Source organism: Delphinus delphis, chromosome 3, assembly GCF_949987515.2.
Source record: "Delphinus delphis chromosome 3, mDelDel1.2, whole genome shotgun sequence".
Classification (NCBI taxonomy): domain Eukaryota; kingdom Metazoa; phylum Chordata; class Mammalia; order Artiodactyla; family Delphinidae; genus Delphinus; species Delphinus delphis.
The window spans coordinates 109,746,972-109,762,434 of NC_082685.1; the positions used below are offsets into that span (position 1 = coordinate 109,746,972).

Below are 15,463 nucleotides of genomic sequence, written 5' to 3' on the forward strand. Positions count from 1 at the left end.
CAGAGGCCTGGGTAGCTCGTTGGGCTGCTCTTTGCTCGTTTCCTCTGTTGTAACAGAATGTGTGCGGGTTGTCTTAACTTCTAGCCCATCCCCCTCGTCTTTACCTGTCTGCGCTCTCCGTACACAGCACGGCCATGAGGTCATAGGGTAGCTGTGGGAAGGAGAGGGGAGGAACGCGCCTGCGCTCTGTGCCGCCCTGCTGGGCACTGCCTGTACGTGAGCTTGTTAACTGCAGCAGCGCCAGCAGGCGGGCCATCCCATGGGGCGAAGAAGAATGGTGAACAGTCGGCGTCCGAAGAACCAGGCTGGTCAGCATTTGCCTGTCGGTCAGCAGAATGTCATTTTCTTTCTTGTGCAAACGCCTTTTTTCTGGGGCCCTCAGTGGAACATCCACCAAGGTCACAAAAGGTCTGATCAGATGGAGGCAGCCAGGAAGAGACTCAGCCCTGACCCCAAGGATGGAACGAACAGGAGGTTCCGATGATGGCTAAGACTAGCTGTGTTCTAAGCGCTACATCTGTGACTTCACTTAATCTTCAAAGAAACCCAAGGAGCGTTTTATCTCCATTTCACAGAAGGGGGAAAAACAGAAAAGTTAAGTCCTTGAAACTTTTGATTTGCCAGCGTGTAAACCATGCCCTCTGGTTCCAGAGTCTATGCTGTGTTCCTAACCACCACTGCCCGAGATTCAGCTGCTCTCTGCTGATTCTGCCTGGCGTCCAACCCCGGCTGCATGGAGGAAGAGCCCTGGCGTCTGTCCAGATATGCGCACTTTGTTCTGCAGTGGGTCTCTGGGGATGGCCCTCCCTGCACCTGACCTGGAGATAGTGGACCATTATGAGGGGTTGTCAGTCTGCCAGTATCATTCACCAGCTCTTTCTGTCTCTTGAAGAAGGAGAAAACTGTGCTGAGTTTGAATGGGTTACTGCCTATTCTCCAGAAGAGAATGGCCTCTAGAAGGCAAGTGGTTGTTCACACCGCTGACTGGGTCACCCCCTGCTGAGGTTGGACCTCTCTGGCTTCAATATCCCCATTGTGTACACAGTTAAAGTGCAAAGAACAGCAAGTCTCCGAGTTAGATTTAAGAGAGGATGTTTTTCTTCGCATTCCAAGGAAAGAGCCCCAGCGTTTCCCTCTGAACTGGAGAGCACACAGGATGGAAGTTGGTTTGCTAACTCCTTGCTTCACATTTCACAGGATATACCTTTGAAAGAGAGAGTTAGTCATTTCTTGTAACTTAAGCTTCAAAAGAACTGGGACCCCAGCATACGATGTCTTGGCCCCATTGAATGAAGTAGTGAATCTTAGACGGTATCACTTGATCCAAGATTCTGTCAGAGCCAATCCCTCTATGACAAGTTTCCTTGATGCACGAAGGAAAAAGGGCTTGGCTTTGAGATGTATAAATGGGACGAAGGCTCAAGCTCCCACGTCCTTGCCCCTGGCTCTGTGTTCTTTGTCGTGAAACTGTTGTTAGCCGGAAGGTGCTGAGGACCCAGCACTTCGCAGACTGTCCTGGCGTGTGTAGCATTTCTTACTCTGTTTACCGGAGTACTTCTGGAATCATGGAGTAATTTTTCGTAACCTGATTTTTCTTTTAAATTGTTTATTGTTTTGAGTAGGTCAGAAACATGGCATGACATTTGGAAGGAACCAAGGACTGTTAAAGGAAAGCATCCCATCCATCGCTGTCCCCAGCACCCCTGCCCCCATGAGGCAGCCAGCTCAGAGCCCGATTTTCATAGGAAATGTGGGCAGGCCTCCTGGCCCCAGATCCCTTAGTTGTTTTACCCTTTCTGAGTCTGTCAGCCCCACCATCTCCTAGATACCATGTGCTGCCTATTGGGGTTCACTGCGTTCCTCTCCCAGGTCTGTCACCTAATTTTGTGACTTCAGGCCAGTTATTCAGCCTGCGGGACCCCAGTTTCCTCACGTGTAAACAGGATAATGATCCCAGCCCCAGGCGCTGAAGAGGATCTCATCAAGTAGCAAGTAGAGCAAAGCACCAGGAGTGCGCGCCATGAGTGTGGCGACCTTGTCTCACTCACTTTGTGTTCCAGGTTGAGTTTTCCAGAAGCAGCCACCGAGGCAGAGCCTGATATGCGGGTGTTTATTAGGGATCAACACATGTGGAAGGAGGGAAGGGGGCAGCATGGGGCAGAGGGTGAGGTCGAAGGGCACTGCAGGCTGGACAGAGCCACTGCTCACCCCCCGGGCACTCGGAGCAGATACACGACCCATCAGAGCTGTCCCCCAGGGGTCAGTGGCTGCGCCTTTACCGCCCTGCCGTGAGCGGTCATTCTGTGTGGGTTGCCCAGGATAGGCTCCCTCGAGGGTGGGGCAACCCACAGCTGGGGCAAAGCCTGGAGCTGCCTTCTAGAGCCTCGCAGTAGCTGAGCAAGCACTAAGGGAGCACCTTGGAACGGGATCTGGGTGGCTCACCTCCATGTCCTGATTTCCTGTCACTAGCCCCCAGAGCGTCTTGGAAGAACACACGTGATCAGAACCTTTCGAAGGAGTGAAGCGTGCAGTTCGGGGCTTGGGATATAGTTCAGATGGAGGAGGTTTGGCACATAGGTGGCCTTTAGTTCTTAACCAGTGTGGAGATAGAAAAGCAGAAAGCAAGCCGCCTGACTGTTGGTTTTGCCCTCGCAGGTAGCCCGGTGTTGTTTTTGCTTCGGCTCTGGTGGAGAGGGTAAGTAGACAGCTTTCCTTCTGCGCTCCGTGCGGCCCTGCAGACCTGTAGCTCTGGGCTCCGTGCGGCCCTGCAGACCTGTAGCTCTGGGCTCCGTGCGGCCCTGCAGACCTGTAGCTCTGGGCTCCGTGCGGCCCTGCAGACCTGTAGCTCTGGGCTCCGTGCGGCCCTGCAGACCTGTAGCTCTGGGCTCCGTGCGGCCCTGCAGACCTGTAGCTCTAGTCTGTAGGCATTTGGGATTCAGGCACAAATAACGTGAGTGGTGAGAGGACGTTTTTATTCCAGAGCTGGTTTATCGTTATGTGTTACACTTTACGCATGCTTCCCAAAGGGTTGCTGGGATTCGTTTGTGTTGATATTCTGGCAAGCGAAGAACAGTCTATATTTTGGGTCGTGTTTATATAAGTTACATTACCCAGTGAGATTTCAAGGAGCGGGAGGTGCATTTTTTAAACGAATGATAATTTGGAAATTTTCTTTCGTTCAGCTTACTTTTCTTCTTGAATTAGAGCATCCCAGGGGCTTGAGAACTCTTGCTCTGCCCTCTCATTTTCTTCTGAGCTTATAATACGTTTTGTGTGTTTAAGGGCTCTCTTCTGTTAAACTAAACGTGACCGACATTAGGTAACTCATCCTGTTGTAGAAGGTTTTGGGGTGAGGTGGGCGTTTGGGGCTTATGGCATAGATGAAATTGCCTGAGGGTACAAATGATTTTTGACAGCTTTTCTACTCAACAGCCCCTGGGATGGAAACTAGCGAGTGTGGCTTTGCGAAAATGGTCAACATGCGTGTGTTCACTCACTGGGCTTGTGCTCGCTTTGTGGTTCACAGACACAGAAGAGCAGCAGAATGTGAAAGAGGGCCCGAGGGTCATTTATGATGAGAAGAGAAGCACTGTCTACAGCTATGCCTATTTCCACTTCGTATTCTTCTTGGCTTCCCTCTATGTGATGATGACCGTCACCAACTGGTTCAAGTGAGTGGCTCCGTTGTCTTAGATGTTTTAGAAGTTGTTAAAAAAAAAGTCTTTTAAAAACATCCTATCCTTTTTTTTTTTTTACATCTTTATTGGAGTATAATTGCTTTACAATGGTGTGTTAGTTTCTGCTTTATAACAAAGTGAATCAGTTATACATATACATATGTTCCCATATCGCTTCCCTCTTGCGTCTCCCTCCCTCCCACCCTCCCTATCCCACCCCTCTAGGTGGTCACAAAGCACCGAGCTGATCTCCCTGTGCTATGCCGCTGCTTCCCACTATCTAGTTTACATTTGATAGTGTATATATGTCAGTGCCACTCTCTCACTTCGTCCCAGCTTACCCTTCCCCCTCCCCGTATCCTCAAGTCCATTCTCTAGTAGGTCTGTGTCTTTATTCCTGTCTTACCCCTAGGTTCTTCTTGACATTTTTTTTTCCTTAAATTCCATATATATGTGTTAGCATACGGTATTTGTCTTTCTCTTTCTGACTTACTTCACTCTGTATGGCAGACTCTGGGTCCATCCACCCCATTACAAATAGCTCAATTTCGTTTCTTTTTATGGCTGACTAATATTCCATTGTATATATGTGCCACATCTTCTTTATGCATTCATCCGATGATGGACACTTAGGTTGTTTCCATCTCCTGGCTATTGTAAATAGAGCTGCAATGAACATTTTGGTACATGACTCTTTTTGAATTATGGTTTTCTCAGGGTATATGCCCAGTAGTGGGATTGCTGGGTCGTATGGTAGTTCTATTTGTAGTTTTTTAAGGAACCTCCATCCTGTTCTCCATAGTGACTGTACCAATTCACATTCCCACCAGCAGTGCAAGAGTGTTCCCTTTTCTCCACACCCTCTCCAGCATTTATTGTTTCTAGATTTTTTGATGATGGCCGTTCTGACTGGTGTGATATGATATCTCATTGTAGTTTTGATTTGCCTTTCTCTAATGATTAATGATGTTGAGCATTCTTTCATGTGTTTGTTGGCAGTCTGTATATCTTCTTTGGAGAAATGTCTATTTAGGTCTTCTGCCCATTTTTGGATTGGGTTGTTTGTTAAAAACATCCTATTCTTTACAGCCCGAAGATCAGATCTCTTGGAGTCAACTAACTTCTTCTCCAAGTGCTGCTGTACTCATCTTCACAGAAACAGTCCGCGTTCCTGACAGTCTGTCAGCATGCTTTTTAAAACAATATTTATTTATTTATTTGGCTGCGCCAGGTCTTAGTTGAGGGATCTTTCCGTTGCAGCATGCGGGATTTTGTTCCCTGACCAGGGATCAAACCCGGGCCCCCTGCATTGGGAGCGTGGAGTCTTAACCACTGGACCACCAGGGAAGTCCCTCTGTTGGCATGCTTTTAAGCCTGGCAGTTGGTGATACTTACTGCAGCTTTAAGAAAATGGGAGGTTAATGGCACGTGGGCAGTCTTGAGAACATAGTAACAGTGAGGAGGAAGAACATGGAATTCTGCCTTTAAGAAAGAGAAGATACTCTTTTTTTCTACTTTGTACTTTGTCTTTTTTTTTTTTTTTTACACTTTCATTACAAAAGTTTGAAACATCTTCTTAAAAAAAACTAACATATGGACTTCCCTGGTGGTCCAGTAGTTAAGACTCCCTGCTTCCACAGCAGGGGGCGCGGGTTTGCCAGCGTGGCATAGCCAAAAAAAAGGTGAAAGTGTGAAAAGTAACAATGGACCCCCCCACCCCATAACCACTGCTAACTATATGGTATGTATCCTTTCATTCCTTTTCTGTGTATTTATAAGCCTATATAATTTTTTTTTTTTTTTTTTTTTTTTTTTTGCGGTATGCGGGCCTCTCACTGTTGTGGCCTCTCCCGTTGCGGAGCCTGTGCTCCGGATGCGCAGGCTCAGCGGCCATGGCTCACGGGCCCAGCCACTCCGCGCCATGTGGGATCTTCCCAGACCAGGGCACGAACCCGTGTCCCCTGCATCGGCAGGCGGACTCTCAACCACTGCGCCACCAGGGAAGCCCTAGCCTATATAATTTTTAAAACATAAACGTGATTACACATATTCTCCCCCTTGAGGGTTGTTTTTTAACTTACGTGATGGGCAATACATGATGGGCCTGACTTTCCCTGTCACTACATGGAGATTCTTTTTGATTCCTTTTGGAGATTTCTTTGACCGATCCAAAGTTTCTGTTGCATCATAATTTGTTGTGCCTGAGGATATACCTAACATAGACATTAGAATAACTTAGGATAGACATTAAGACTCATTGTACAACAAACATGTGAGTGACTCCTTCATGCCACACTGCTGTGGGTGGTAGGGGCTATATTCTAATAGGGGAGATGGACGGTGATCCACATCAAATACAGCGTGTCAAACAGTGATGACTACTGGGGAGAAAAATGAAGAAGAGGAATGAGGAGTACCCAGTGGGGTCGCGGATGCTGGGGGCAGCGGTTTCAAATAGAGTGATGGGGAAGGCTTCCCTGAGGAGATTCTTCCTCAACATCCTGAGGGAGAAGAGGGTGTTAGAGCCTCTAATGCTTCCCAGTGATACCTGGAGAATTCCTGGAAAATTTTGGCTTCGGAAGTTTAAGAAAGGATGGAGGCAGAAAATAACATGTCAAGGATGTGGAGAAACTGGAATCCCCTCACACTCCTGGTAGGTAAAATGGTGCAGCCACTTTGGAAAATAGTTCCTCAAAAATGTTGAACACAGAGTTATTATATGATGCAGCAATTCCACTCCTAGTTATATAACCAAGAGAAAAAAAAACCACATATGTCCATGTAAAAACTTGTACACAAATGTTCATAATAGCATCATTCATAATAGCCGAAAAGTGGAAACAACCAAATGTCCATCAGCTGACACATGGATAAACAAAAGGCGCTATATCCACGCAGTGGAATATTCCTCATCAACAGAAAGGAATAAAGTACTGTTACATACTACAACATGGATACACCCTGAAAACAGTATGCTGAGCGGAAAAAGCCAGTCACAAGAGGCCACATGATTCCATGCATGGTGACATGTCCGGAATAGGCAAAGCCATACGGACAGAAAGTGGATAAATGCATGGCAGGGGCTGGCAGGAGGAGGGAAATGAGAGGGCCGCTGAAGGGTGCAGGGTTTCTTTCTGGGGGGATGAGAATGTTCTAAAATTGATTGTGGTGATGTTACGCAAGTCTATGAATATAATAAAAATCGTGTACTTTAAGTGGGTGTGAATTACACCTGAATTGAGTTGCCAGGGAAAAAAAGAAAGGCTGGAGGTGGTGGAAGCAGGGAGAGACAAGACTTGGTGGAAGAGACCTTCTCACCACCTGTTCTCACCCTGCACTGATCACAACTGGGTCTCTTGTTTCCGCAGCTATGAAAGTGCCAACATTGAAACCTTCTTCAGCGGGAGCTGGTCCATCTTCTGGGTCAAGATGGCTTCCTGCTGGATATGTGTGCTGTTATACCTGGGAACGCTGGTCGCTCCCCTCTGTCGACCCTCTCCGCACTTCTCCGTGTGAGGATCTGAGCAATCTCCTAGGTTCTGCAGGCTGGAAGTGACGTCCTTTGAACAAACGTACCAGGAGTCTGAGCAGTGACTGGTACTTTGTGACAAGCTGGCATTCCCCCTGGCTGGCTTGAGTGGGTCTAAAAAAACTTAACAGGGGGAAAAAAAAAATCACCTGCTTATCTTTTTTAATTCTGAAATTTGAAAAGAAGCTACCAGTTTGTCCCTCGAAAATTGAAATTTTCACCCGAGTGGATCCTGAGTGATATATTTTGTATGTGTCTTACCCCTAAAAACTGGGATAGTAGTTAGGCAAGTATTTTCCTTCTGTATGTTTTTACCAAAACAGAGTTTGGGACATGACATTTTATCACAGGGAGAAAAGCTTACCTTGTGTGGCCTATTATTCCTATCCCTGAAATAGAAAGACATGACAGAATCTGGGGCCCTAAGCTCCTGACAGAACGCAGACCCCTCTCCCACACCTCGGCCTGCGGGACCCCTGCTCCTGGTTCCCTGCTATTTATTGGCTACAAGAGGAAGCATCTGCTTTTAACTCCACCCTTGTGCTGTTTCCTCCCAGCCCCCAAACGTTTCCCTTTGAAGTTGTGATGCTGGGAATCACAGACTTCACTCTGTCCTTGCCCTTCCCAGAGCTCCCCTCATCCTTTCTGGGTTCAACATCTTTGTCGTAATGTGAAAAAGCACAATTTGTCATCACCACCCATGTGATCCCCCACCAGGTTATCACTACCTGATCTGAGTTACTGCAATACTATGACTCTTACACGTGGTGTTACTCACTGATTAGAGAACAATATTCGTGTTGTTTTCTTTGCTATAGTTCTTGTTTGTGGATTGATATTCATGATACTTTAGGACCTTACCTGGGAAGTTGCTTCTTGACTGAAGCCTGCTGCGCCCCTCTTTCCATTACTAAAGTCAGCCAGTTTTCTCTTCCACTTGAGGCCTTCGAAATTGTAAAAGCAAAAGGACTTTTGTTTTCCAGACCTGTAATGTGACCACACCGTTAATGTCCATTATGATTTTGGGGGTGGATTTGCTGAGGTGAGAACCGCAGGCCACACCTCAAACAGGGCTGACCAGGTAAGGCCTCCAGTTATACAAGTTGTACAAGTGACCAAATATACTTAAAAGAAAGGGTGGGTGGGGGGGAGGTATTTAACTAAGCCATAAGCAAAAGCCGCAGAAATTTCCAGAATACATACTTTTAAGGTGATACTGAAGAAAGATATGACTCTAGGCAGCTGCCCAAGAAGACGTCCATTTTCAGTGCTGATACTCTCAGCCAGGGAAGAGTTTACGCAGTGGAAAGTCCATCAGAGACCCTGGTGGAGGACGGTGGGCACCCTCCTCTTAGTATTTCATGCGGGATGGAAAGAATCCTCTCAGCACCCAGGCAGAGAGGGTCTGAGGATGAAAAGATTTGGCCTGTACTTTTTGTGCCCTGCTGTATGCATTGGGTCCCACCTAAGCTGGCCTCCAGTGTGCCAAATGCCGGCCTGAGAAATTAGTCTAGTTCTTCATTTCCACTCACTGCTTTGCCCTCCTTTCAAGAAAATTGGGGGGCGGGGCTCAAACAATGGATGAGTTCCTCCAGGAACTTATTTACAGTGTTGGAGGTTCGCTCATTGTGTGTGTGTGTGTGAGAGCCTTGTTTTGTAAACTTTATCAAGTTGTTTTCAGACCAGGAGCTCTTTGAGCTCAGTGGTCCAGAGATCTTCTGTAGGCACAAAATGAATGGCCGCTATGCGTAGCCCGAGCTTAAGCCAGTGGGAGTGTGAGCTCTGTGGGTCGGACAGGTGGAGGGAGTGGGGTTGTGTGTGTCGCAGCATCCTGGCAGAGGCCACCGCAGCGGCCGGTGCAGTGACACGGGCTCTGGGTAAGCAGAAAGGAGAGGCAGCTCAGGAGCCGGGGTGCCGTCAGTGACTGGTTTCGTTGTGTCTTCTCCCTGCTGGGGTCTAGTGGGGTCTGGCATCCAGCCGTGTGACTTTAGAACTGGCCCTTCTGGCAGGTCAAGGTCAAGCTGACCAGGCCCTGTGTTCCTTAGCGGGCCTTCGTTGGGCCCTTCCTGTGCCGAAGGAAGCTCAGGGAGACACAGAGGAAAGGACATTGCCAGTGGCCAGGCCCTCGGAGCTTCCTTCCTTAGCCGCCCAAATTCTCCTACAGCCAACCCCCATTTTCCAGCTGCTTAAGACTAATAATGTTCCTTTCTGAAGGTTGGTCTGACACAAGAAGGAGAGTTACAGTCACTCTGATTTTATTCTCAACTGAAAATTTAAGCAAGCTTATCTGAATGATCAAGAGATGTAGGTGTTCTCTGAGGACAGAGGGCATATAAATAAGTTGACTTTAATGATTATTAATTGTAATAAACAATACTCAGGTGATAAGTCAACATTCATGGGTTTAAAAAAACCTACATTTTTGTGCTATTGTGTTTTAAGAAACTGGAAACATTGTGCCAATTGCTCTGAGTTGCTCTTAAGGATGATGTTCATTTGATAAATTCACTGATAGTCTTTTTAAAATAATAGACTTCTGCTTCCTACAACTTTTTATACATGATTTAAAAAGTGCATTCCCAGAAGCTGCTGGTCAGACTCCTTTAGTGATGAAAGCCGAAGATATTTTAAAACTGTGTATGCTTCCTCTGTGCCGTTCATCCGATGAGGAAATTTTTTCCCCTCTCATTTTCATGAGTACAGACACTTAAGTAGGGGAAGGGATTCTTCTGGGAGTGTTGCAGTGTATGTCTAGATGTGTCACCTGACTGAAGACCAGAGACTTTTTTGTCAAAGGCTTTTGGAAACCCTACTTTGTCCTCACTGGGTTGAAGTTTTTAATACTGGTTAGTTGGTTTTTTTGTTCTCACAGTTTCTTGGGAAATGGCTTGAAAGAATTGTTCCAGAGGTCTTTGGAGCTCCTTTGTAGAGTAGATGGGCCATGTGCATGTGGACTGATGGAGGGTGGGGTTATTGGGGATTTCGGGTTCTGGTGCCCATCAGAATGGCTAACAGAGGGGCTCCCACACCCCATTGTTTATTTCCAGTTGCTCAGCGGTGCCTTCATTATGGGTGACCTCTGTGCAGTGCTAATTCCCCCCCAAATTGTCACCTTCTGCCTTTTTAAGATTATGTGCTTAATTTTGGCCAGAAGTTTACTACCATTGGTGCTTCCTGTTACCCTGCAAAGGGAATTCCAGAGCCTGTGTGCATTTAAGCTGCCTAGGCCTTTTTTCTCCTTTGACTGCCTTTCTAACGAGCATCTCGTCTTGGTATGTATTCATGTCCTACCCCTCTTGGAAGTGAAAGGCGGTTTTAGTTATAACTAAGAAGGTTGTGACCTTGGGCCAAGACCCCACGTGTCCAGAGAGCACGCTGGGCCCTCCTTAATCAGGTACAGTGCCAATGCCCCTGGATTCATGGCATTCTCTATAGGGTATTCTCCTTAATTTACTAAATCCCTTTGGCCTTGTTCTTAACTGTGTTTCCTGCCATCTTTAATATATTTGTAAAGCCTCAGATATTTTAATCCAGTTTTGCATTTTAGGCAGAAATGCGTTCTCTAATGTTAGACCTGCTTCACAGGACACAGATCTTTTGAATTGATGCTAGCCATTCTAAAGACCTCTCGCTCTTTTTTCTTTTTTTCACCCTTCCTCAGTAAATCATTTGCAGAGGCGTTCATTTTGAAAGGAGGAAATATTTGGCTTTTACCAAAGAGGTGTTCTTTTTTTAAAAGCAAAATCCTTTCAGCAAAAACTTACTTGGGGAAGGGTGGATTAAGAATGCATTTGTCTACATCCACTTCTATAGGTGTTTAATCATATTTATGTGAGTAAAATGTTGGAAGAATTCTTTTTTTTTTTTTTAGAAGAATTCTTTAAGGTAATCCTTTGTGGTGAAGGATCCTGGGAAATTCTCTCAGGTAAAGAAAGCTTGTAGCAGATGGGTAATATATGTCTTGAGAGCTATTTATAAGAAATTTAAGGATTGTTTTGTTTTCCTTTATTAAAGATTTAAGGTTTTTTTACTTTGCAAAAAAAAAAAACTACAAAAGTTTTATAGTCATAACTTTGTTACTTTTTTTTAACTTTTCTGAAATAATTAGATGTAGCCAAATTATGTGGTTATGTTTTGCTATGTTAGAATTTGAAAATGTAATATGTGTGGTAAATCTACTGTTTGAAATTTATAATGCTCTCAGATATGGTTGGAGTTTTGGTAACTTTTAAAATAGTTATTGTTTTTCCTTTAAGTCACAAAGGCAACTATGGATTTATGTTTGTTATCTTGGATGCTAATTTTTCTATGAAGCAGCCGAAGTTGACCAGTCTTTTCCTAGGTAGAATACTCAAAACTTGTTAACTTTAATAAAATTGAAAACTGTTGTTTTTTTCTCCCTTCTGTTGAATGCATTTGTAATTAAAGTCTTCCAGGTACTGTTTTCCAAAGATGTCTTCAGGTGTTAATTCGCTCTCTCTTAAGCTTCATAGAGTCTGTTCTGGTTCTAGAGAATGAAAATTCAAACAGGAAAACCCAGGCTTTTTGCCTTCTTTCTCTCTGAAAGCCCCTGCAGCCTGCTTCCTTTTTCTTATTTTTACGATAACGACACTCTGTCTTAAATATGAGAATTAGAGTAAGTCTTTAAACAAGGTTGTGTGAGTTCTCCAACATGGTTCTTCTTTTTCAAGATCTGGCTATTCTAGGCCTTTTGCATTTCCCTCTGAAGTTTGGAATTAAGTTGCCAGTTCCCTTGATTTGGGATGGCATTGAGTCATTAGATCAATTCAGGAAGAATTGACATGATAACAACATTAAGTCTTCTGATGTATGATTGTATCTTTCATTTACATAGGCCTTTTAAATTTTCTTTAGCCGTATTGAATGATCCTTTTGTTTTTATTAAAATATCTTTGTATGGGATTTAATCTTGATACTTCCAATTCTCATTTGTATGTGAGGTTAGTATCCTGATTTTTTTAATAGTATGTGTCGCATAATATAAAACTTACTATCTTAACTGTTTTTCAGTGTGCAGTCAGCAGTGTTAAATACATGTCGACTGGAAAAAAAAAAAAGCACAACGTGAGAGTTGTGAGTTATGTTTTATCTGGAGCAAAATGGGGACTATAGCCCAAGAGACGGCATTTCAGATAGCTCCGAGGAACTGTTCCGAAGAGGTGGCGGCGGGGGCTTGGGGGGGAATGTCAGTGTATTAGGAGCAGGCGTCACCATGAAAGATTTTAGTGCTTTTCTAGATATGAGGAGGTGCAAGAATTGGGCTCATAATCTTCTCCTGCAAATATCTAACTATCTGAAGGCCTGTTCTGCCAGTTTTTCCCGGAGCACAGAGTGCCTCACTCCTGATCTCCACCCTGAACTCCTTTCAGGGGGTGTTGAAGGTCAGCGGTCCCAGCAGCTTGTGATTTAATCCTTGTAGAGGCAGGTGGCAGGTGCCAACCTTGAGTTGGCATACATCTACATTGTTGTGCGGCCAATCTCCAGGATTCTTTTCCTCTGGCAAAGGCCTAACTCTCTACCCATTGAACAGCAACTCTCCGTTCCCCTCTCGCCAGCCCCTGGCAGCCACCACCCACCATCCTACTTTCTACCTCTATGAATTTGCCAATCCCCACCCTCTACCACTTCTTCCCACATAAATGCTGACATTGCTCAGGTCTTCTGGCGTTTGTGTTTTGAGGTTCACCGCTTTTTGTTGTAAGTGTTTTCCATGGGGTATTTGGTTGTGTTACCCTCTCGCACTGTTTTTGTGTAGGAACTCAGGAAGATCCAAAAACTATGCTTCTGTCATTTCTTCTATTCACTCTTGAATTGAACCTCCTGCAGTAAAGCTTTCACACATACCTTTTTCAGAAAGTGCTTTTCAAAGTCATTGGTAACCTTCATGTTGCTGAATCCATTGTCCTCATCTTACTTGACCTACCAGCACTTGGCAGTATTAACTGTCAACTAAATTACAAACCTTGTTCAGATTTTACTGGTTTTTACATACACTCATCCCCACCTTTTGAAAGGAATTGTCTATTGTATTTATCATGTCCCTGTTCACATTGCCCTTAAGATCATGGGAGGCAAATAACTTGTCTTTTGGGACTTCCCTGGTGGTGCAGTGGTTAAGAATCTGCCTGCCAATGCAGGGGACACGGGTTTGATCCCTGGCCCGGGAAGATCCCACGTGCTGTGGAGCAACTAAGCCTGCGTGCCACGACTACTGAGCCTGCGCTCTAGAGCCCGTGAGCCACAACTACTGAGCCCGTGTGCCACAACTACTGAGCCCGTGTGCCACAACTACTGAAGCCTGAGCACCTAGAGCCCGTGCTCCGTAACAAGAGAAGCCACTGCAATGAGAAGCCCACACACCGCAACAAAGAGCAGCCCCCACTCGCCTCAACTAGAGAAAGCCCGCGCGCAGCAACGGAGACCCAATGTGGCCAATAAATAAATAAATAAATAAACAAAAAAACTTGTCTTTTTAGTTTTCCAGTCTCTGCACCCACAGAACGACATCCAAGGAACCACCCCTGGAAGCATCATCCACAACAGGACCTGACTTAGTTCTAAGCCCCACCTTCTGGGTCATCCTTCTTTTTCCTTAAAAAAAGGCCTGGGGCTTCCCTGGTGGTGCAGTGGTTGAGAGTCCGCCTGCCAATGCAGGGGACGCGGGTTCGTGCCCTGGTCCGGGAAGATCCCACATGCCGCAGAGCGGCTGGGCCTGTGAGCCATGGCCGCTGAGCCTGCACGTCCGGAGCCTGTGCTCCACAATGGGAGAGGCCACAACAGTGAGAGGCCCACATAACGCAAAAAAAAAAAAAAAGGCCTGATTTGTAGCTGAATAGTTTGCTCAGCCTGCTTCCTGCCCGTAAGTGGTTGGGAGCCCAGTGGCTTCAGTTTGAACCGTCTCTGTCCCTGTCCCTATTGGTACAAGCTGGTGGTGCTTTTGTTAGTTCAATTCTCTTAAAAACATTGTGTGACTCTTACTGGGATTCACTATGTTAGGTAAAACCATCCCCACCAATCTTTTCCAGATACACTCCCCTCTACTTTGGGCTACAGGTCAGAGTGGTGTGTGACAATACCCTTATTCTTACAGAAGCCCTTTTATCTAGCTGAGATTAGGAGACGCACTAGCCAGGAGGATTTGAGACGCACCTCCTTAAATCTTTGAGGTCATAATAAGAGGCTTTATCTTGACCTTGAGGCTACACTTTATTTGTGGCATCTTAGAAATGATGAGTAGTTAAAAAAATAGTGTTGTTGAAAAAATATTTCATTGAATGTGTTTCAGTGTGTTGTTAAATGAAAAGTAATTTAGAAAACCATATATACAGTGTGATCCAAATCCTGCCTGTGTGAACTCTTAAAGAGAAAATTATTCTCATACTTGTTAAAACAGTAATACTTGGGAATTCCTTGGCAGTCCAGTTGTTAGGACTCGGTGCTTTCACTGCGGGAGCCTGGGTTCAATTCCTGGTCGGGGAACTAAGATCCTGCATGCCCCATGGTGTGGCCAAAAAAAAAAAACAAAAAACAACAATGACAACAACAACAACACAGTAAGACTTTATTCAAGTCCATTCAATAGGAGTTTTGCAATAGGGCAGAGAGATCAGGCTAACTCAATACAAGGACAGTGGGGATTGATAACCAACAAGCAGAGGGAGGGGGTCCAGTAGATGGAAAATTATAAGAGGAGACCTCAGGGGGTGGAGAGATTCTTGCTAAAGGTAGGCCAAGTGTAAGCAGGTAGGGTAGGGGGCCCCCAGAGGAAGAACCAGACTTAGCTTTATTAACATAAGAAGCCATTTTAGGCCTCAGCCGTTTTGTGATCTAAGCCTGGCCACAGTGCTTGCCCTTGCAGAGGGATAGGTCTCAGTAGTCAGTGATATTAAGGGAAAAAAAGAAGGTAAAAACAGTTACTACCAGGACAAGGAGATAACCTAACTTTATCAGAGACAATATATCAGTTGTAAAGACTACCAGTTCTGTTTGAAAGGTAAAGATTACCCTGAAGCACGTTCTTGAGTTGTTTTGCAGAATTCAAACCCCTGGAGTCCTCAACCATCAGATTAACTGGAACCTAAGGGATGACAATGTTGACATTTTCTGACCCTCATGACTTCTGTCAACTAGGGCCTGGACTCTTGTCAACGTTTGTCCCAAGTCTATGCTGAATTCTCTGCTCACACCCCTTAATGAATATGCATATACCACACAAGCCCTTTCATGAATATGCAGG

The 15,463-nt window shown here is 45.4% G+C and overlaps 1 protein-coding gene across 2 annotated transcripts in view; it reads left to right on the forward strand.

Moving 5' to 3' along the window:
- The window catches only part of SERINC5 (serine incorporator 5), an 88,804-nt gene extending 76,153 nt beyond the window's left edge, over nucleotides 1–12,651 (forward strand). The window contains exons 10-12 of one of the 2 annotated variants that reach the window (XM_060009232.1): nucleotides 2,656–2,695; nucleotides 3,527–3,671; nucleotides 7,046–12,650. In XM_060009232.1, the coding sequence (XP_059865215.1) occupies nucleotides 2,656–2,695; nucleotides 3,527–3,671; nucleotides 7,046–7,193 (333 nt within the window). In that variant the 3' untranslated portion in view covers nucleotides 7,194–12,650. Of the gene's footprint in view, nucleotides 1–2,655; nucleotides 2,696–3,526; nucleotides 3,672–7,045 lie in introns of both variants that reach the window. The other variant, XM_060009233.1, reaches the window with a different exon arrangement.
- Nucleotides 12,652–15,463: the final 2,812 nt, after the last annotated feature.